At 41.1% G+C, this 21992-nt stretch overlaps 1 protein-coding gene across 4 annotated transcripts in view; it reads right to left on the bottom strand.

Moving 5' to 3' along the window:
• BMPER (BMP binding endothelial regulator) overlaps positions 1–21992 on the bottom strand; it is a 244931-nt gene that overhangs the window by 95864 nt on the left and 127075 nt on the right. For 2 of the 4 annotated variants that reach the window (XM_055293454.2, XM_055293452.2), the window contains exons 7-10: positions 13236–13335; positions 7616–7725; positions 4287–4427; positions 1413–1517 (exon numbers count right to left, since the gene is read on the bottom strand). In XM_055293454.2, coding sequence (XP_055149429.1) covers positions 1413–1517; positions 4287–4427; positions 7616–7725; positions 13236–13335 — 456 coding nt within the window. The remainder of the gene's footprint in view (positions 1–1412; positions 1518–4286; positions 4428–7615; positions 7726–13235; positions 13336–21992) is intronic. The other 2 variants (XM_063609694.1, XM_055293453.2) reach the window with 1 other exon arrangement.

The following is a 21992-nucleotide window of genomic DNA, read 5'->3' on the forward strand; positions in this document are numbered from 1 at the left end:
GCAGGGGCCTTGGCAGGGGCACCAACAAGCTTTGACAAGGCGTGGAGGGGGTGGGTGGGGCAGGGAAAGGCCTCTGCTTGGAGGGATGGATGCCCCTGGCCCAAATGTGGTCCACAATGATGAAAGGCTAATGAGACACCAGTGACATAAAGAACGTTGACCTCCCCCCGCCCTCCCCTCCTCCAGCAAGAGCACAATGAAAACTATCAATCCAGCTACAAGTGGCAGAATTCAAGTGAAGCTGGAAACTCCACGGCGGCCTGCTGAGGCTAGTTACTTGAGCCACCAGGTTGGCACAGCATCCTGTTTTTGTCTTGTAGAATAAGGAAGCCCATTATTACTAACATGTGCTGCAAGAGTTCATTAGCAGCGAGGGTTCCCGGAGGACTGGCATAATGATGTGATCCCATTTTTCCCAATGAATATTTATAAGCAGACCATGTTCAAGTCTACTTATTGTATCTTCTCTTTTTTTTCTTTTATGAGAGGCTTTCAGTTTTACGTCTGAGGCTTTTTAAAGCAAGACTAATTAGGGTTTTTTTTTTTTTTTCTTTTTTTCCTCTCCTCTTTATTCAGTTGTGCAATAGCAACAGCTGTTGTTTTTTTGTGCCTCATTTGGCAGTCAAGTAAAAACAGCAACTTTTGTTTATAATAATAACAGATGTGAATAAAATTAAAAGCTGTCTATAACAGAGAAGGGAGGACACGTCCTGAATATATGGATATATTTTTTCATTCACGGGAAGGTGTTGAATAGGTTTGACATTTTCCCAAATTTTATAAAACTTTAAAAGGTTTCAAGTTGCTGAGGTGAATTCAATGAACCTCATGCTTTAGAAGATAATGGTTGCTTTATTCAGTGTGCTGGAGCTATGAGTTGAAAAGAGATATTTCCATAAGGATGCTATTTCCATTTGGGGCTACAATGGAGGCCAGGATTAGAGAGAGAAAACTTCAGCAAAGAAATCGGGGATGCCATGAGGCAGGAGAAACCCCTTGAGGAAGTATTAATAAACAACCACATATTACTTTGAATGGCTATAAGAGGAAAGCTCTGATTTGAGAAGGGAGAGAAAAGAGGAAAAGGCAAAAGACAGTTACGATGTTAAACAAAACCTGGCAAAAGAAAACAAAGAAAGAGATCTTGCAGGAGTTGGAGAAGTTTTACAGAATGAATGGGAGATGTCAATAAGAAATCAGAATTGGGACAAGAGCAAAGCAACAGCTATTTTCATGCAAGGATAAAATCTGCAAGAAGAATGAGCAAACTTTGCGAGGGGCATTTGGCTAGTCAGGAATGTAGAGGCTTTGGGGGAGCTGGAGTCTGTGTTCGGAAGATGGCATGCGACCGTGCCACACACAGGACATTTCTCAAGACACTAAGGTAAAGTCAATCTGTGTTCCAAACATACCTGTGGGCAGCTACTGATGGGAATGCACTGCTTATTGCGACACTCCGTCCTGCCTTTCACACAAGCACAGATGGTACAATTGATAGAGGACCACATCTCTCCATCCTACAAGAGAGGGCACAGGATCCTGTCAGCAGCTGGAGGCTGACAGGAGTTGAGGCAACAGACTGTAATCTCTCCATGGAGGAAAGCATTTCTTGCCCTGAGTGAGGGATGCCATCATTAGACTAAATGACTCAGGTGTCTGTCTACACCCAACTGCTTTAAGATAAAGATTAGTGAAGATTTCAGATTGTGTGCAAGAGTGTGTGTGTGTGTGTGTGTTCCCCCTCCTGGATATAAAAATAATTATTGTGTGTTTAACTAAGCCATATTTATGTCTTGTTGTCATGCATTGTTTACTTAGTTCCACCCTGGGGGAAAACCAAGCATGAATTTTCATACATGATACAATGACAGAAATCTAATTTTCCCATTTGATAAGACTAAAATATTTAAGCCGTCCCAAGCACCAATAGTTAACTGAGATGTCCAGAGGTGGTTAATTACCAGATGTGCCATGGTTCTGGCCCATACGGGACATGCATAAAAGAGAGGCTAATTCAAATGACTCCCAGTGCTCAGACAGACACTTGATGGGCAAGCCACTGAAAATGCAGAGCTCAGAGAGAAGACTCCAAGTGCCATGGATATCATGTCCCTGCCTATCTAGTCCTCTCCTCTCAAAACGCAGGGCAGCATTTCCTAGACTAGATCCTTGCTCAGACAGAAAGAGCTATTTGAGGAATTTCTTTCACTCATGAAAGGTATAATCTGTGAATGCCAAATACCACAAAAAGCCCTTGTACCTATGGAGGACAGGCAGGGATGTGCATCCTTGCTTGTGGGTAGAAAAGATCACAGAAAACAGAGTTGGGCTGAAAACAAAACAAGGATTCCTTCCTGAGCTTGCAGATCCAAGCAGCAGATTTTTGTTAAAAACAGAAACAGTTGAGATATTTGATGACTTCCCCGCCTCTTTGCCTTCCTGACTTTTTGAAGCTATTTTAAGGACTGTCTACCCTCTAGTGCCTTTCAAGAGAGAAAGACCTAACGGAATCTGCCTTAAAGGACACCTGACTGTACCAAGTTCTCTGAGTACACGTTTCTAGGAATCCATGTCTCCGTGAATTATTTTAAGCCTCAGTCATTTAAAGGAACCGTTTTTACAAGGTGCCTTACAAGTGTATTGCAGCCGGGCGCTGTGGCTCACGCCTGTAATCCTAGCACTTTGGGAGGCCAAGGAGGGTGGATCACAAGGTTGGGAGTTCGAGATCACCCTGACCAACATGGCAAAACCCCATCTCTACTAAAAATACAAAAATTAGCCAGGCATGGTGGCATGCACCTGTAATCCCAGCTACTCAGGAGTCTGAGGCAGGAGAATCACTTGAACCTGGGAGGTGGAGGTTGCAGTGATCCGAGATCATACCACTGCACTCCAGCCTGGGCGACAGAGCAGTGATCCGAGATCATACCACTGCACTCCAGCCTGGGTGACAGAGCAAGACTCCATCTAAAAAAAAAAAAAATACATTGCACACAGCACCATGGTGAGAGTGAGGCTATTTCATCTGGTGTTCTGGAGACACAGGAGGAGGAGACTTTATATCAAGAGGACATATGAGCATCTCTGAAAGTCTGGTGTAAACACAACACGCATGCCTCCCTCTTCACTGGGCATGACACTTTATGTCTTTTTTGTCCTCAATTACTTTCTCTTTTTTAATTTTTTAATTTTATTTTTAGTTTGTGGGTAAATGTGCAGGATGTGCGTGTTTGTTACATAGGTAAACGTGTGCCATAGTGGTTTACTCCACCTGTCAACCCATCACGTAGTTATTAAGCCCAGCATGCATTAGCCATCCTTTCTAATACTCTCCCTCCCTCCACCCTACCCTGCAACAGGCCCTAGTGTGTGTTGTTCCCCTCCCATGTCCACGTGATCCCATCGTTTGGCTCCCACTTATAAGTGAGACCATGCGACACCTCATATCTTCTTACTATTCCATCAGAACCAATACCTCTCCCTCCAACTACTTCAGTGTGATAGGAAGTCTGGCTCAGTGCAACATGCCTGCAGAGCTACCACAACTGACTTGTTTATGTGGGTCTTGATTCTCATGGGTATCATGAGGTGACAGCTTCAGTACAGAGTGATTTGACTCCTTCCACCCCTAGGGAAAATGGACTAGATAGGAGGTACTTTGGACAAAGCCAACCACCTTGCATTTTGAAGTTTAAATGGCCATTGCACTGTTTCCCACTTGGGGTCCTCAGAGAATAATGTAAAATACACCTGAGATTGGTAACAGATGTTCAAAAGACAACCTTTTCCATTCAGCTGGGCAGAGCTCTCTCACCTGGCTCAACTACATACACTATTAACATCCTTATCTGAATATCTTCCAAATGAGAAAATTTTTCTTTGCAAAGGTAGCTTTGTGAAAAATTTCTAAAAGCATCAAGCTGTATAGATCCATCAGGATCTTGACAAGGATCATCACCTTGACAAGTGTCATTGAGCATCTCCAACGAGACAAGGTACTCCTAACTATTCAGGCAGGTTTTACAGGCTTAACATATTTCAGCAAAAATATAGTCAAGAAAAACATCTTTCAGACGGTTGATTCTCTGCCCCTATCTGCACTTGATTCTAACTATATATGTATATATAATACTGTAATATAAATACATTCTATTAATATATGCACACATATACATTTGTATATGTATATAGAAATTATGGGATAACCCAATCTGCCTCGTGTCTGGAGCTTTTTAATTGTCAGCGTAGTAATACAGGAGTTCCCATGTGCTTGTCTCATGACATACCCGGAAAATCTTGTTGCCAAATTTGCACACTTTGATGTCTTCTGGGGGCACTCGTAGGAGGCACTCTTCACAACAGCCCTCCAGGCCTTGGTCACAGACACCAGGGTGGGAGCACTTCTTCTTGCAAACCACAGTAGAGTCCTGGGGGCCCAAAGGCAAACTAGAAATTAAAAATGATTTTCACCTCTACCAAACATCCTACCTGGCCTTCCTTTCATAACCCATAACTATCTGTGTCAAAGTCTGTAAGGTACCATATTTTAATTTATTGCAATAAATCATTCACTTCAAAATGTGATTGTTGATTAAGTATCTAGACTAGAATATGAGGGCACTGTGGAAACTATGGCATGCAACCCCTACCTCCCAAGGATTTATGATTTCACATTCCAGAGACTGATGAACCCACTCCACCAACATGTGGCAAGACCACCCAGCTCCCCACGAACCACCAGTTTCCTTCTGCCTGCCCTCTACCTCTTTGCAACCTGCACTAATAGTGCTCTCTTGGGTCTCCTCCATGGCTTTATGCCACCGTTTGGAGCTTAACATAAAGGCATGATATCTTCGGTCAGAGGGTAAAAGTTAAGAGCAAAGGCACCACCTCAGGACAAGATTCCTCAAGTATGTTCTGTGCTCACCAAGGAACTGAACGAACAGTTTCAAAACTGGACCTGGGTTCCAGAGCTCTAATGTAGTGGAGTGACTTTGACCAGGCCACTTATCCACTGAAGGGGAAGAGTTTATATCATCTGTAAGTTAAAGAAGTATGATTTGATTTCAAAAAAAAAGTGCTCTTCTGCCTATTGTTTCTCAGGTTTACTGTGCCTCTTAAATGTAAAATACCTGGCACATAGAAATTATTATAAACCAACTTCAATTGGAAAAAATATAATCCTTTGTCAAACTGCATATCCTGATTTCTTATTTAAAAACAAGGGCACTCCCTAGCTCTCAAACAATGCATACTTCACCGTAGATCTCCTTGCTTTCATCGTGTACATGTGTGTATGTGTGTGTGGAGAGAGAGAACATGCTTTATGTACATATCATTAGACTGTGGTGCCTAGCACTGTGTTAAGCAATGAGAACACAAATACAGAGATGAATAAATGTACTTCTGTCCTCAAGGGGTTCTTCACAATGAAAGAAGGTAGATAACTGTGTAATCAAGCAAATTGCAATTATAATGTGGTAAACAGAACTAGCAAAGGTGTAAAGATAGCAAAGACAAGGGGAAAGTTACCTATCCAGGTAAGTCAGGAAAGCCTCTCAGGTTGTATGACACCTGAGATAGGCTGTTGTGGATGAAGAAGCATCTGCTAATCAAATTTAAAGATGGTAATAACATTGCTGGTAGAGGAATTGTCAAATTTGAAGGCACCAAGATCTGAAACCATCCTGCATGCAGAAAACTACAATTGACACTTGAGCAACATGGATTTGAACTGCATGGGTCCACTTACACTGAGAAATTTTTTCAATAGAAGTTACATCAAGTGTGCCTGCCTTTCCTGCCTCCCCTTCCACTTCCTCTGCCTCTTCTATCCCTGAGACAAGATCAACCCCTCCTCCTTTTCTGCTTACTCAATGTAAAGAAGATGAAGACCTTTATGATAATCAACTTCCACTTATTAAATAGTGAATATATTTTCTTTTCCTTATGATTTTCTAAATAACATTTTCTTTTCTCTAGCTTACTTCATTATAAGAATACAGTATGTAATACATAGAACATACAAAATTTGTGTTAATTGACTGTTTATATGATTGGTAAGGCTTTCAGTCAACAGTAGGCTATTAGTTAAGTCTTTAAGGAGTCAAAAATTAGACATGGATTTTCAACAGTACAGGGAATCAATGCCCCGACACCCACATTGTCGAAGAGCCAACTGTATTAAATCGTATTCAGCAGGTTCCTGCACCTGCCATGGAAATCATAAGAAACACTGGGTGGGGACACTAGAAATGGAAGCTCAAAGCAGACAGAAAATAATACTGACTACTCAAAATGATTGCAGCTTGATTTTTCAAGCATTTAATATCCCCAAGATGACTGTGAATTCATACTCTAGTAAAACACCCTTTTGGAGGAAGAGTATTAATTATACTTCCTGCTACGCACGGAGATGTATTACCTAATCATCTCTCAAGGAACCCATGAACCCAAAGCACAGCAAGTACAACTAACTCCCATTGATGGGATGCCAGGCTTTCCTGTGAGCAAGAGAATTGGGAATGTGATATGTTTCATCAAAGGCTCAGTATCCACAAGAGGAAGCTATCTCCTGCGAAATTCTTAGTGGAGAGGAGAAGTCCTGAGGATGAAGGCCAAGGCAAGAAGGGGGTGCTATACGTTTAGCATAGGATAACACAAACCATGGGAGGAGGAAGAAGCTTCAGTAAGGTATTCTCAGGCTTAGGAATTACTCCATGTTCGGTGTTCAGGGGAACGGACAGTTCAGCCCTTAACCAACCACCCCCTGAAGTGGTGCATGCTACTGAACAAAGCATGTAATCAAGAACTACTGAGTTCTAATCCCAGCTATTGACTCATAGCTGACATTGAGTAGAGCTCCCCTCTTTCCCTCTCCAGACCTTTAACTATTAAAAATAAACAACAACCATCACCACGAAAGTGTATTCTAAACTTGTCAGACAGATGTGATCCATTAACTCACTAATGAATAATCCTAAAGTCCTCCCTGATAAATGTATTTCTTCTTGGTTTCCAAAATAAATTACTGCATAAGTACAGTCTATGAATGTGTGATGTGTGTCCCTTTAAAATTCTGAAGCTGTGGAATTCTTTCTTTAGCAGTAATTAGACTTCCGGTTGCCTTTCGAGAAAAATGAGCAAAGCTTCAAATAATACAAGATACAATAAACAACACATAAATACTCTCTTCCTAAACTGCCAGGTTTATCTTTGTGATGAACTGTAAATCCATGCCTTTCTCTTCTTTTGAATGTGATTAAAAGCAATTTTTATTGCCAGGTGTGTTAGAGAATTCATCTTGGATAATTAGAGCCAGAGGGCACTGCCATATGTATTTGTCTGATTTTAGAAAATCCTCAGAACCGGCCCTTGGAGCCTGATTCTCACTACAAGGAGCTAACTTCTTGGTCCTTCGAAGATGATTGAGCTATAGTGTGGGTCCTATATGTAAGTTCTTGGTGAACTTGAGTATGATTTTCCTTGTAAAATGGCAACATTAATGCTTCCTCCCAATAAATAATACACCATTGGCCTTGGCTATGGCTGTGATGTTAACACTGAAACCCAAACGCTGTCATTGCTAGACCACAGCCTCTCAGAGCTGCCTTACCCTGCAGGTGCAAGCTGTGCAGTTATCGTACAGAAATGAGGATCCATTGTCATAAACATCACTTCGAAAGAGGCAGCTCCCAAAAGGGAGGTCAAACACTTTCCTCTGACCTAGAGAGAAACAGAAGCACGGTGTAAGTAAGACAGAATCGGGGATGTCCCATTTTGTCACCAGCGATTCCATCATAGGTCCATTACACATTCTCATAAGACCAGTTAAGTCTGGAGCACAAAAATAGAGCCTTGGGTCAGACAGGCCTAAAAGATCCCCAGGAGTCATTAGTTTGGATAAAGTTTGTTAAAAAAGAGTTTGATTCCACAATGAAGCTTGTAAGTTCAACAAATCTATAATGCGTTCATCACAGTGAACCAAAATCACTAACACATGAGCTCCCCTCATGGAGCTCACAGTCCAGTGAAAGGGCAAACTCATCAAAGGCTGTTTCAATACAACAGTAAGGTAAGTTCTGGAAAAAAGACGATCTAGAAACTGTGGGAATTAGGAGGTCAGAGAAGAATTGTTGGAAAATATAATGCCTGAGGAGCTTCTTAAAGAATGAGTAAAATTATCTAAAACTTGGGTATGGGCAGTGCGGGAGGTGGGTGGAGGTAGGAGGAATCATGATATCTCAAGAAGGTCTCGAATGAGCAAAAGGAACTAATGAAATATTGTTTGCTATGGTTTGAACATTTGTGTCTCCACAAAATTCATATGGTAAATTCTAATCACCAATGTAATGGTATTAGGAGGTGGGGCTTTTGAAAGGTGATTAGGTCAGGAGAGCAAAGCTCTCATGACTTAGGTTGGTGCCCTTATAAAAGAGGCTCCAGAGAGAACCCTCACCACGATGTGACAACAAAGTAAGAAGACACCATCTATGAGCCAAACAGCAAATCTGCTAGCACCTTGTTCTTGGACTTCCCAGCCTCCAAGACTGTGAGAAATAAATTTCTGTTGTTTACAAGTTACAGAGTTTATGGTATTTTATTACAGTAGACTAAACAGACTAAGATAGCATTTCAGTCATGAAATTACATAAAGGAATAAAGGGTGAAGCTAATTCAAAGGGCACACAGAGGCACTTGTGGAGTGTCCAGCCTTTCATAGGCATAGTATCTCTGTAGAACTGGCTTGGTTTTCCCTAACGTGAGGACCAGATTGGTGAACAAAAGGACCAAAACAGCAATCCCAAATAAAGAATACAATCTAATTTCCTCCTTTCTTTTAATAACTGAGTTTCTACTCTTTGAAGCACATTAAAACATCTATGCAATGTTACTTTAATTAAAGACTAAGTTAATTCATGTTCACTGATCAAATTTCTATTCATACCACACTTTCTTCTTGTAAAAGATTAACAACAATTTCTGTTTATCAGTAGGCCCAACGAAATGCTCAAAATACCTAAACGTACTAAATGCTGTTCTCAGAATTAGAGTTGTTGGAATAACTGTTAGTAGGAGTCAAGAAAAACATGCTATCTTCCTATCATAGCCAACCTCAAGGCCAGGATACAATATAGTTGCAGAACTAAATCATTAGTTTGGTTCTCACCACCAAGAGCAAACTTGTTGGCCCTCAAAAGGTGGAAGTGAGTTATAATTTGGATCTTACATATGGACTCCCTGGTGACCACTGAGTATGATTTCTCCAGGCCTCACTGACTTCACTCATAAAATGGCATCATCAATACCACATTGCCATGTCACTACCTCTAACTATGGTGTTAATATTAAAGCATACAACCAAAAACTCTTTCATGGCTAGGCATGATTTAGCATGATGATTGTTAATTCCCCAACTAACACAGGTATTATGTGCACACCCAGGTCTTGAGTCTCTTAAACTTCCTAAGAACTGACATACTAAATTAAAGGATTATCTGCAAAATAAAAAAATTCATTCTTTCCCTAAATATTCCTCTAAGGAACCCAAATAGGTTTACCCTGAAGCATCAGAAAGCTGTGCACAGCCTGGATCACATAGATTTTGCCCATCCCATTATAATCACTTCTGTCTAATTGCACCTTAGTTTTAGGACATGGTAACAAGAAATATGAATGAGCAGTTATTTTTTGTATTTACTATAAAAATGATGGTGAAGTCATTTTTCACTGCTCTAAACATTATCATCCTTTTAATCAGTCAATCAGAGATGTATTTCTGTCCTTTAATAATCTAAAATATCTCTGCTTCAGTTGAGTAATTTTTTTTAATTGTGATAATCTGGTTTGCCTTTTTACTATCCTTTATCTACATGTGCTTCATGTATTTTGTAAGTGGTCTTAAATCCTTGTTGGCAAAAGGCAGAAGATAAATGAATAGATAGATACAGAGCTCTATGTAGAAGCTTCATCCTCCACCAATCACAATGCACCTTCTTCATGGCTGAGCTCCACATTGTTTCTGCAAAGGCCCTTCTACCTCTTAGAGTCAATGACCTCTTTCTGCATTCCCATAGCCTGTTGCCTATACTACCATTATAGCAGTCAATATTGTTCCACAGGTGGAGGAATGGCTGGATGGGTCTATTGATCAATTGATTTATTGACTGATTGACAAACAGACTCTTCAATGTGCTTATCCCCCTGAACAAATGTGACCAATCGCTTAAATTCTTCCTCGCTAAAATGAAAATTTTACCTAAAATTGTAAATATAAAGCTCTTGGAGCAGTGCCTGATGTTCATTACACATCCTCAATAAATGGCAGATGGTATGTATTATGATTATTAGAGGTGATATAATTCAAATATGAACCTGGGCTGTGTCAATTAGAGTGCACTGGGTGCTGCTCTGTGTACACTGACCTGTGCTGAGACTCTCCATTGAGAATGAGGAAAACGAGGAAAGGAAAGTTGTAATGCAAAAGGCAGAGGTATATCATGTGAATGAACCCTGCCCAAGGGAAAATTTAAGAGCAAAACAGCACTCAATCATCTAAAGTCTAATTAGACTAAGATTTCGGCATCTAGAAAGCATCCTAGTGTTTGTTTGCTTTTTTGTCTTTGTTTCTTGCTGTGTGGGGATATTTGCTTTTACCCTCAAAGAGCGTAAAATCTTACCTTAATCCCAAAGTCATCATGGTCCAACATAAGATAAAACATTCAAGGGAGTGGTTCAGAGACTTTGTGTACAGCCTGACTTAAGACATTTCCATGTCATTCCACGGGGGTCTAGCCCAACCAAAAAAGATCTCATTTGGAGGAGTTACGATTTTCAAGTTTCTCAAAACTTATTGTTCCTTTTGTAGTGTGCCTTATAACCATAAATGAACAGAAAAACCTGCATTCAATACAATAGCTGTTGCTCATATGCGAAGCTTCTGAGTTGACTCAGCATATCCACAGTACCAGCTTCAAAGCATTAATCAAACTTACTTATCTGTGGAGCCAGACCCAAATGCCACCTCCTTTGCAATGGCTTTCCTGCTTAAGTGGCCACTGCTTCCACCATGGCCCACAGCATGATGATTCGTGCCACACTGAACTGGCTAACCCTATTCCAGGGACACTGATACACACTGGCAACCCAAACAGAACACACAGAAGTGAAAATGTATTTAATCAGGCATGTCTAAGCAATTCTCCTTTGTTCTTCTGTTTCGCATTTACTTTAAACATGTGTGTGTGTGTGTGTACATGTGTGTTGCAGGTGTATGTGTGTTTGTGTGTGTGTAGCAGGAAGGCAAGCATTGTTAGATGAAGTTAGCAGAAGAAGCCAACAAAGAGGAGAAAGCTCCTAGTTTAACAAAATACCTTTATTTGTCAACTTGGTCATAAAAAAATAGACTTCATGGTATGGCTGTGCTAATTTGGGAATGAGAAAAATAAATCAACAGGTTGTTTCAAAGTTGAAGACAGTAAACTCTGAAAGGAAGGAGACAGGATTCAAGGAAAAGGTGTGGGCATTAACTGAGAGGAGGCTGGAGCTCAAATAGTAAATTTTACAATCAGTAAAATTCTCCCAAAGGCAAAACAACTAAGACCTTTTAAGAATGAGAGCACTTAATATCCCATTTTATGTTGTTCACTATGCTTCTGTGTAAAATAATCACTTATTGCCCGCAAACCCTCAGCAAAATCTGCTCTCCATCACAGGATGTAAACAGACTTGAGGGGAGATGCCTCTAAAAGGACAAAATGATAGAAAGAGAAAGAAAGCAAGAAAGTGAGAAAGCAAGGAAGGAAGGAAGGAAGGGAGGGAGGGAAGGAGGGAGGGAGGGTGGCAGGGAGGGAGGGAGGAAGGAAGGAAAGAAAATCAAGAGAAATAGCAGGAGCAGAAACACGAAGCCAGAGGTGATTAGCGAAAATATTAGCCCCTCAAGGATCCCTGGAGATTCTAAGAAGGTTGCTGGAGCTTCTATCGTATTTGCATGGTGGCTCAAGCCACCACATTTATTTGAAACTTAATAGTCTGACCTCAACTAGCTCAAGGGCTCAGGAATCATTAAGAAAGTATCATAGGCTGGGCATGGTGGCTCACGCCTGTAATCCCAGCACTTTGGGAGGCTGAGGTGGGTGGATCACAAGGTCAGGAGATCGAGACCATCCAGGCCAACATGATGAAACCCTGTCTCTACTAAAAATACAAAAATTAGCTGGGTGTGGTGGCGCGTGCCTGTAGTCCCAGCTACTTGAGAGGCTGAAGCACAAGAATCACTTGCACCCAGGAGGCGGAGGTTGCAACGAGCCAAGATCACACCACTGTACCCAGCCTGGCAACAGAGCAAGACTCCGTCTCAAAAAAATAAAAAAATAAAGAAGAAGAAGAAGAAGGTAGCATATAAGCAAAAGCCAAAGAACCTCACTCTCTAGAAAATACCCATCATAAGTTGTCCCCTTTCAGCTGGCAACGTGCATGCAGCCCTCTTGTGACACCAGGGAAGGTGAGCTGCAGCAGGTTAGAGCTGGGCTCAGGAATCGCACAGATTTGTGGTCGGATATCAAATCCACAACCCACTGGTTGGGCTGCCATCTAGGAATCTACTTCCTTTTCAGTATAATAAAACTAATAATAGCACCTGCATTACACGTAGGAATTATATACTTAGTACCTACACTTCACAGCTTCTTGAGAAGATAAAATGAGAAAATATATATATATAAAGTGCCTAGCATGGTGCCTAATACCTATTAAATGTTCAATAAGAAAGAGAACATACTCTCCTTCTGTTGGCTATTATTCACTATTTCCTTCCAAAACTCTCATTTTCTTGCATGTGTTTCTTCCTGCATGGTTTTGACTCTGAAAGTAACACTAGTCTATATTCCTCTATGGGTTTACTTCAAATACCTTTAAAATACGTTCCTGTTAATAGGCATATACCCTGTTAAAGATAGTTTCTTCAATACTTTCTAACCACAAGGAAGAATTACCCCAGGTCATGTGGTGTACCCAGTTACAGATGCAAGTGAGGACAAGAGAGAAGCCTCCCTGGAGGCCTCCGTTAAGAAGCAAACCCTGTACACACCTTCCACCTCTGTAATTAGAAGAGGTTCTCTAACAAGCCACAAAATAGGACAACTTGAGAATCTCAAAACAACAACGTGGATAAACACTCCCAGAAGAAACTTTGAGAAGAAATTACATTGTTCTTTGACCTGAAAATAGTAACTCACCCAAACATTTGGGGCAGCACTGTCCTGGGGGAATGTGACTAAGGTGCTGGGGACAGGAGAGAATGGGACAGACTTCTCTCACACATTGTGTCCTGCCTCCCTAAGAAAAGAGAGAAAAAAGCATATTTAGAAAAGTAAATGCATGTAGATTGTACAACCAAGATATCTAGAACAAACCTAAGGCCATTCCTTAGTATTAGGTCCCTGGACCGACTGCTCAGGCCCATGTGATTTTCCCCAAGCGTCCTTTGATCTTCCCTGTAGGCCACACAAATTGCAGCTGCAAAAAGACTGCCTTTGAGGAGGTGATTCCAGCATCACCTCCTCTCACCCACCACCACTTTTCTTTATCTTTTTCCATCTCAAAACCACCTTTACAGTAGGTATAGGATAACCAAAACTGTCTCTGTTTGCTTGGGATTGGAAACTTTGAGTACTACAGCCAGTAAAGTTTCATGCAAATCAGGATGAGTGGACCATCCTAATAGGTCACTACCTTCTCTTTCTACCCTGCCAAGCAAGCAAAGGAATGCTTTGGCATTTTGAGACTTTTCCTCATATCTCTCAGACACCCATCTTTCTATAGGTTCTGCAGACATCTTCCTCCAGGAAGGCTTCAGTATCTGCCACAGCTGGAAGGTGCTGCTAAAATGGCTCAAAGAGGTTCCAGGTAGATGAAGTGGCCAAACTGCTGAAAATGGATACACTGAAAGCCCATATTCAGAACTATTTCACTGAATTCACCAAGCTATCCAAATCTGTTTTCACTAATTAATTATAAGATTATAAAGATCGATATGAGAAGAACTGGCAGAGTCTCAGAAACCTATTCGGAGAAGTTTTGGAGTCTCTGAATATTTTCCCTGCTCCCTCATTCTCATTCTTGACCCTTTCTGTTCTCCAGCACTCCATACCTCCAACATCCACTACCCTCTTGGTTTAACCTCAGCATCCCCTCTTCCCTGCCTAAGGATATAGTTTGACGACTTCCCCTCCTATCCCTCACCAGAGGTGCCTGCTTCCCCAGCCCCAGTTAAGTTGTAACTTCATACTCAGAAAGCTGGGGTGGAAATAAAAAGGTTTTCCAGTTGATTTACATCCAACAAACTGGCAAAGCTGATGTGAAAACTATCCTTTGCAATAGAAATTGCTACGAAAATTTATAAATAATTGAGGTTTTCTTTTCTTTTCTTTTTTTTTTAAAGAAAATCAGTGAATTTGGTAAATAGATCACTCTGCAAGTGGAATTTCAATGAATTGGCTTCTCTGGGATTTGAGTTAGAAACCAAACTAGTACCTGCAGGTTCCTTGTCTTGAGTGCATAATTTATATCTCAAGAGGCCTCAGGAAATGAGAAACTCACAGCTCAAAGAGCTGTGGACCCCGCAAGGGAAAGATTCCATTTGATGCATTTCCTCACACCTTTCCCACTCCTTTCTGGCCATAGCAGAGTTAGCCTCAGCCACCAGGGGCCTGTCCGTTCCCATCCCAGCACACTGCGGCCGCCTGTTGTTTCTGTTTTCCCTTCCTGTTCTCGCCATTTTTATTATGACAGTTTTTTTTTTTTTTCTTTTTTTTGGTGGGGATGGATGAAAAGCGGAGGGCATGTTATATGTCTTTTAAAATATTTGTTATTTTTTACGCCTCTTTAATGTTGGATTCTTCCCCCAAACCAATAAAGAACATGCGAAAATACCAGAAAAAGCTCTTCTGTTGTTTTTACATTATTTCCAAATCAACAAGAATCGCTAAAAATCTCCCGAGAATCCCAGGCTGCTCTGAGATTCCTCACTCAACTCTGCATAATATTAAAGTTAGAGGCCTTTCATCAGACTTCAGGGGCATGTAACCTGAATCGTGGCCAGGCCCTGGGGTCAGCCCCAGCTTAGACATGAAGCACAAAAGTCGAATCTAGAGGGAGGACCCAAGATGCTGCCCTTAGCTTTTAATTTCAAAGAAATTCATCTGCAAGCAACTTCCTAAAATCCTGAAGCCTCGGGCCACACAAGGTTGCCTATGTATTGGCCTCTTGTAGGTGCACAGAGAACACATTCTTTTCATTCATATTCTCTGTTCTTGTTGGATCAGCATCTATTTTTCAAGCATATTTTGAAATTGAAATTTAAAAAATATGGCACAATTGCAAAAGAGTAACTCATCCAATGCTTTGGAAAGCTGGCAAAAGATTATGTGTACTGAAGTAATTTTCCTTACAATAAGGTCAAAGAGCAAATTTTGCATACATAATACAACTGCAGTTTGTGCTTCCCAAGAGTCCATTAAAGTAACTTGAACTCCAATCTGGGTTTGCTGGTTTAGTCAAGTTTTATTTTGTTTGGTTTGCAGTATTGTGGCAAAGCCCAAGTCCAGAGGCTGCATTCCAATTAATGCCTCCAAAGAAAGTCCAGGCCCTTCTTAGGAACACAGTTGCAGCTCACAACCTGCTTCTAAGATTTCAACTCAGCAGGGACTCTGATTAAACTATAATCTGTGGCTATGGTGTAGGCTAAGAGAGTAAAATCACAGGAATAAACATTTCTGTTTCTAAAACTGAACAAATTCCTACTGCAAATATACTATCAGATGATCACAGCAGCTTTCTGATTGGCTTCTCTGCCTCAACTCTCTTTCACTAATCCATCCTGGAGGGTTCAATGTGACCAGGCCTTCTTTCCAGCATCTATCCATCATTCCATTATTTTATCAAACATTTGTTTAAGGCCTATCATATCCTGGGGATACAACAGTGAATATAAGACAAAAATCATCCCCTTTAAGGAGTATATATACGACCCATGAGCATGCCCCACCCCTGCTAAGATTGAGGATGACCTACCACTTCGTCCGGGATAAAGTTCAACCCACTCGAGCTAAAAGCCAATATAATAGAGACCATGTGTTCACCAAAATCTGTTGCCTTTTTCTCTTGACAGAGCTATGCTACATTTCCCAGACTCTCTTGCAGTGATATGTGCCACATGACTGAATGGGCACTGAATGGGAGATGGATAGAAATAATACAAAACACTTATAGGTCTACATCAATCCTCCAAGCTCTCTTTCACTCTACTAGACGGATGGCCAGCTAAATGCAGAAGACATCATGAACTTTACAAAAAATTGAAAGAGTCTGGTTCCCTGGGTTACCACATGGAAGTCTACCTGCCAGATCCCTGCAATGAACTGTGAAATAAGCAAGAAATACATTTTGTTACATTATTCAGGTGCATTGGTTCTTTAGTATCTCATTAGCCTACTTTGTCAAAACATTCCATAATCTCTTCTCCAATCTTCTTTTCTCCCAACTCCAGCATAAAGAGAGAGTTTCTTTGTGGCCCCCAAACATAAATTATGGTTTCCATCTTCGTTAAACATACCTCTTTCCCATCTCTCACAACCCCTCCCCCATCATTAACCCCTATCAAAATCCTGCTTCATTCAAGGTCAATTTCAAGCCTCTTCTCACCTGTGAAGCCTTCTAGAGCCTTCAGTTCCTAGTAACCTCCTCCATCTTTCTATATCTCTGTTCTCATCTATACCCCTGTATTTGGGGCACACAAATACATAATTTTTGGCACATACATAAAGGCTCAATCCTGTAAGGAGACACCGACTTTACTTCCAAGCTAAACTGTCTTGGGGGTAGGGGCCAGTCCTCTGTGCATACTATCCTTCAGAAGAGCAATGAAACAAAACCTCAATAAAAAATTAGTGAATGAAAGGCAGAGCTACCACATAGAATGAGCTCTAGAATCTGAATGAGTATTTCAGACCACTTTAACTACAGGATGCTGATGACAACCAGGCATAGTTCTGGGCTGTCTCATCCACTTACCGTTGTGTTTTATTTGGTTTTATATATTCTAGCCTTGTGTTTTGCATATTTTATGTACTAACTGTTTGTTGGTGTTAATATGTCAAAAAGCAACATTCAATTTCAGCATGTAAAGCTGGTAGGATGCCTATAAGCATAATTTAAAACTACGTCTCATGTATTTTGTTAAATGTTTGAAAATTCCTAAGTGGTTAAAATACATAAGGACGAATGACTGTATTCTTACCCGGTCAGCAAGAAAAGAAATGCTACAAACTCTCATTGTACTTGTGTGTCATAATTTTCATCATTTGCCTTTCCTTAAAAAGGTAAGTTTGTTCTTTAGAGATGGTCATTTGTTCAAATTGCATATCCAAGTGCTTCTCTCAAAAATTAGCTATTTTTTAAAAAGAAAGATCTGAAACCTATGCCAAGTCTATTTCTGCCCCTTTATTTTTGTTTTAGATGATTCCATTAAGAACACAATTGCTTTGTGTAAAAGTTTACCTAGAGCGGCAGTTTTGTGGCATAATAAAAACCTATCTTCCTGAACATAGTGATGAGTTCAAGACAATAAAACAACAGCCATGTGCATGAAGGATGCTTCTCCAACAGCTGAGTGCCCAGTGAGTCTTGGGGGCTGAAAACCATCTTGTAGCGTGTGATGTGGCATTCATCTCCCAACCAGGAGCAGAGCTTGGCTCCCTAACAAGAGGCTGGGAGCAGAGTAGTGCAGTTCTAACCCGTTACAATGAATCAGCTACACTCTTCCACATTCTAGAGCAATTTTTCCTACGCCCAATTCTTTGGGAAAAAAAATAGAGTTCTCTATTTTTTCTCTAGAGTTGCTTCTGAGATGGAAGTGGGAAGAAAAGAGAGAGAAGCTGGAGGGGCAGTGTAAGGGAGAAATACATCTTGAGTGCAAAGGATTTAAGTTGGTCGATAATCTTACATCACATCAGCCGGTGGTGAAAAGCTGATATGTGAGCAAAGCAACCACTCTGAATTACAAATTGGGCCAAAAACTTTACTTAAAAAAATGAATGTCCTTAGCCATGCCTTACTTTGGCCTAGATCTGTATCTTGCTAAGGTTCTGGAGCATGACACTTAACTTCCAGAAGTAAAGATTTTCGGATTTGGTTTTCCCTGTTCTTGGTCTGCAAAGAATAGTCTACTCTACAAATCAAAGCAGAAGAGGGACAGCAGATGAGGTGGCAGACTGAGGGGACAGTAGCAGAGTAGCCAAGGGGAGAGAGGACACCTCCAATAGGTAGTGAGTGACAAGCCTGGGTTGTGCCAGATACTGTGCTTAGGTACTTTTATCATTTTCAGTAAGTCTCCAGAAGACCTGTGGGCAAGCTACTGTCACCCCTACAGCAGAGAATGAGCCTCTAAGCTTTAAGGAAATAGCTAAAAAAAAATGCCACCCAACAAACAACCAAGCTGAGTTCTAACATCCAAGCTGAGTTCTAACACCCAAGCTGAGTTATTTCCATCTAGTAGGGCCTTTCCTTCCAAAAACCACAGCACAGTTTCTAAGCTGGAGTGTGAAGTATAATCAATGCAATGGCCAGAACTTTCTCTCCTTCAAGACATTCCTTGTGTCTTCCCTGGTAGATGTTGGTTGTAGCTTTATGTCTATTTTTTTATCAAAATGGCTTAGATAAAATATATATTGTCCACATTTTTGTTATTTACTTAGATAAAATCCAAATTATGTGTCCACCTTTTGCCTCCAGGGCTTTTTCCTTTCATGTTGTCTTCTCCTCCACCTCCCTTCTTTCCTTCTCTCCCTCTTTTAAAAATCTTAAACAAGATGCCCCTAATATGAAAATCTGAAAGTTTGGGACTTCTCTCTTCTTGCTCTTAGGAAGAAGATAAAGTGTCCACCATCCCCATAGGTAATTTATAATCCACCAACACAGGCCCTTTACTCGCCTCTTCCACTCAGTGGAAAGAATTTGCTTTTGAATCTACAAATAATAATGGGCCATTTCCACGCTTTAAAACCTTTAGTGGCTCCTCATTCTGTTCAGGGTGCTCAGTCTAGGCAGTGGGTCAGAATCACTCTTAGGACTCTTGCAAAAAAAAAAATATATTGAGGTCTTCACGTCCAAGATTCTGATGCAGAACCCAGGCACCTGTATTTTATTAAAGCTGCAATTACGTCTCAGTCACTAAGCTACTGTCTCCAGACACCAAACCCACACATCCTCATTCACACTCTGCCTTCTGGTGCTGAAGCTGGGGCTCTGCATGCCACATTTCTGCTTTGCTAGCTTAGTCCAAGATAGGCTCTGCCTACAGGGGCACTAGACAAGGGACTGGTTCCTTCTGTTTGTTTCCCTTGGCCTCCTGTCCCCATTAATGCTACTTCACCAGGCAGCAGTACTTCCTTCCCACATCAGCAACTGAACCCAGTTTAGAGATTTTCCAACATTTCATGCAAGTAAAACCAGCTTCATCTCAACATCCTACTCCAGCCAGCCAGCACCCCCTCCTCAGAAGTCTGAATTTCAGCTCCACATAGCCCCTCCTCTAAGTTTTAATAATTCTACTCTCATCCCATTGCTCCCCAACCCTAGAGGTGGTGGTTTCATCTAGTAGGTGGTATCACCACGATAACTTAGAATTCTCTTTTTGCCATTCAGTTACCTAGTTAATAGTTCTTTATATTTAATCCTCTATTTTCAAATAGCTGGTATGGTTTATGCCTCCTGATGAGACCTTGACTGATACAAGATGTGTTCCTGATGAGCTGCCAAGTGTGGGAACTCAGCTTTCAGCCCACCCTAGATTTCTCAGACAAAGCTAAAGGGCAGTGCACTTACTTCCCCAGAGCATATAATACTTTAAATACATTAACAGAGGTGTTTATATAGATACACACACATATATACATATACATATACATATACATATACATATACATATACATATACATATACACACACTATAGTAGGATACATCTGGGCATGTATACACCACAGTAGTATAATTGTGAGTGTGTGTGTGTGTCTGTGTGTGTGTGTGTGTGTCTTACCCACTAGATTAAGAGTTCCTCAACCTTCACACTCCTGACATTTGGGGTCAGGTGATTATTTGCTTCAGAGGCTGTTCTATGCATTGTAGGATGTACAGCAGCATCTCTGGCCTCTACCTGCTAGATGGCAGTGGCACCCTTCATCCTCTGATTGTGACAACCAAGCACGTCTCTGGACATTGCCAAATGTCCCCTGGGAAACAAAATCACCTCCAGTTGAGAACTAGAGTACTAGGCCAATGATTCCTCAAACCACAGTCCAGGAACGTGCATTTTTAACAACTTTCCTGGATGAATTCAATGCCTCTGTCCAAGGCACCATGCTTTGCCAAATGCTTCACTGGCATGAGCTTCCAGTAAGTAAGACTTAAACCTTATTTATCTTATTCATTCCCCCAGCAGCTAGCGCACATCATAGCTTCTAACATGTGTTCAAGACAAGTGTTCTGAAGGATGAAGCCCATTTTTCAAGTGGAGCAGTTCTCAATGAGGGAAGAACAGGTCTCAATTCGCTTCCCTGGTGGCTGAAAGCCACTTTTCTTCAGGCTTGTGAAGGAAGAGGTCAGCGAGAAGCAGTATGAGTGGAGACAGAGCTGTGATCAGAGCTGACAGGGTAGAACTGTGCTTCTCCAAGGAGTCTGTGCTGAAACCAATGCAGGCTTTATCATAAAAATCTGTGAGGATCTTGGAAGCTTTCTGACCCCGAAAACCTGGACATACGGCTACATATGAGTTGTGGTATCCAAAGTGATGAAATAAAACTCAACTCTGATTCTATACATAGATATTCAAGAACATGTCAGCAAAGCTCAATGAAGACACTTATTTTGTCCCATAAAAATAGTAAACAAAGACCCCTGAGGAAGGGTCTATGTGGCTGACAAAAACAAAAACCCTTTTGTACTTCATGACCTATTTAGAGAAATATGAACTAATGCCCTGTCTTGAGAACCAAGCCTGAAACAAATTCCTTTTATTTTGCACACCAATTAATGTTTCTAAGTCTAATTGCATTATTGTTATTGTTTATATTATTTTCTTAAGTTTTCTATTGCTGCTATAGCAAATTACAAATGGAGTGGCTTAAAACAACACACACTTATTTTCTTACAGTCAGAAGTCTGGAATCAGTTTCATGGGGCTAAAATCCAGGTACCAGCAGGCTGCATTCCTTTTGGAGGCTCTAGAGAAGAATCTGTTTCCTTGCCTTCTCCAGCTTCCAGAGGCAGCCTGCCTTCCATGGCTGATGGCCCCCTCCTCCATCTTCAAAGCTATCAGGGCAGCACCTTCAGACCTCCCTCTGACTGCATTCTCTGCTCATCATCACATCTCCTCCGACTCTGACCCTCCTGCTTCCCTTTTATAAGGACTATTGTAAGTGGGCAGCCCACCCAAAGAATCCAGGGTCACCTCTCCATCACAAGGTCCTTAACTTAATCCCATCTGCAAAGTCTCTTGTGCCATGTAAGTTCACCTTCACAAGTTTTGGAGATTAGGACATGGACATTTTGGGGCCAGGGGATGCATTATTCTGCCTACCCTAATTATTATTAAATAAATGACATTTAATTTCTCTGTGTAGTCCCAAATGTCATATTTCAGGCCTAATGTGACTACAACACACCTCACCAAAAAAGCTAGTGTTTCCAATATTTTCCAAAAGGAAAAGATAGCCAAGAAGCTTGATTTAAATCCTGGTCATATGGCTTGTGATCCGAGTAAGTTCACATCCACTTATTTTTTCTTCTTCCTGCACCCATGTCTAGTTAGAAGGTGAAATTCAAACCAGACAATCCAATGTTTTTGTCTTATTCGCCCTCTCCTTTTGTCACAGGCAAATTATAAGCACTGATGGACAGCTTCAGGAGCAACTTTCGGTGTTAATGAAGTAAGAAAACT

The sequence above is a fragment of the Symphalangus syndactylus genome, chromosome 9 (assembly GCF_028878055.3).
Source record: "Symphalangus syndactylus isolate Jambi chromosome 9, NHGRI_mSymSyn1-v2.1_pri, whole genome shotgun sequence".
Lineage (NCBI taxonomy): Eukaryota > Metazoa > Chordata > Mammalia > Primates > Hylobatidae > Symphalangus > Symphalangus syndactylus.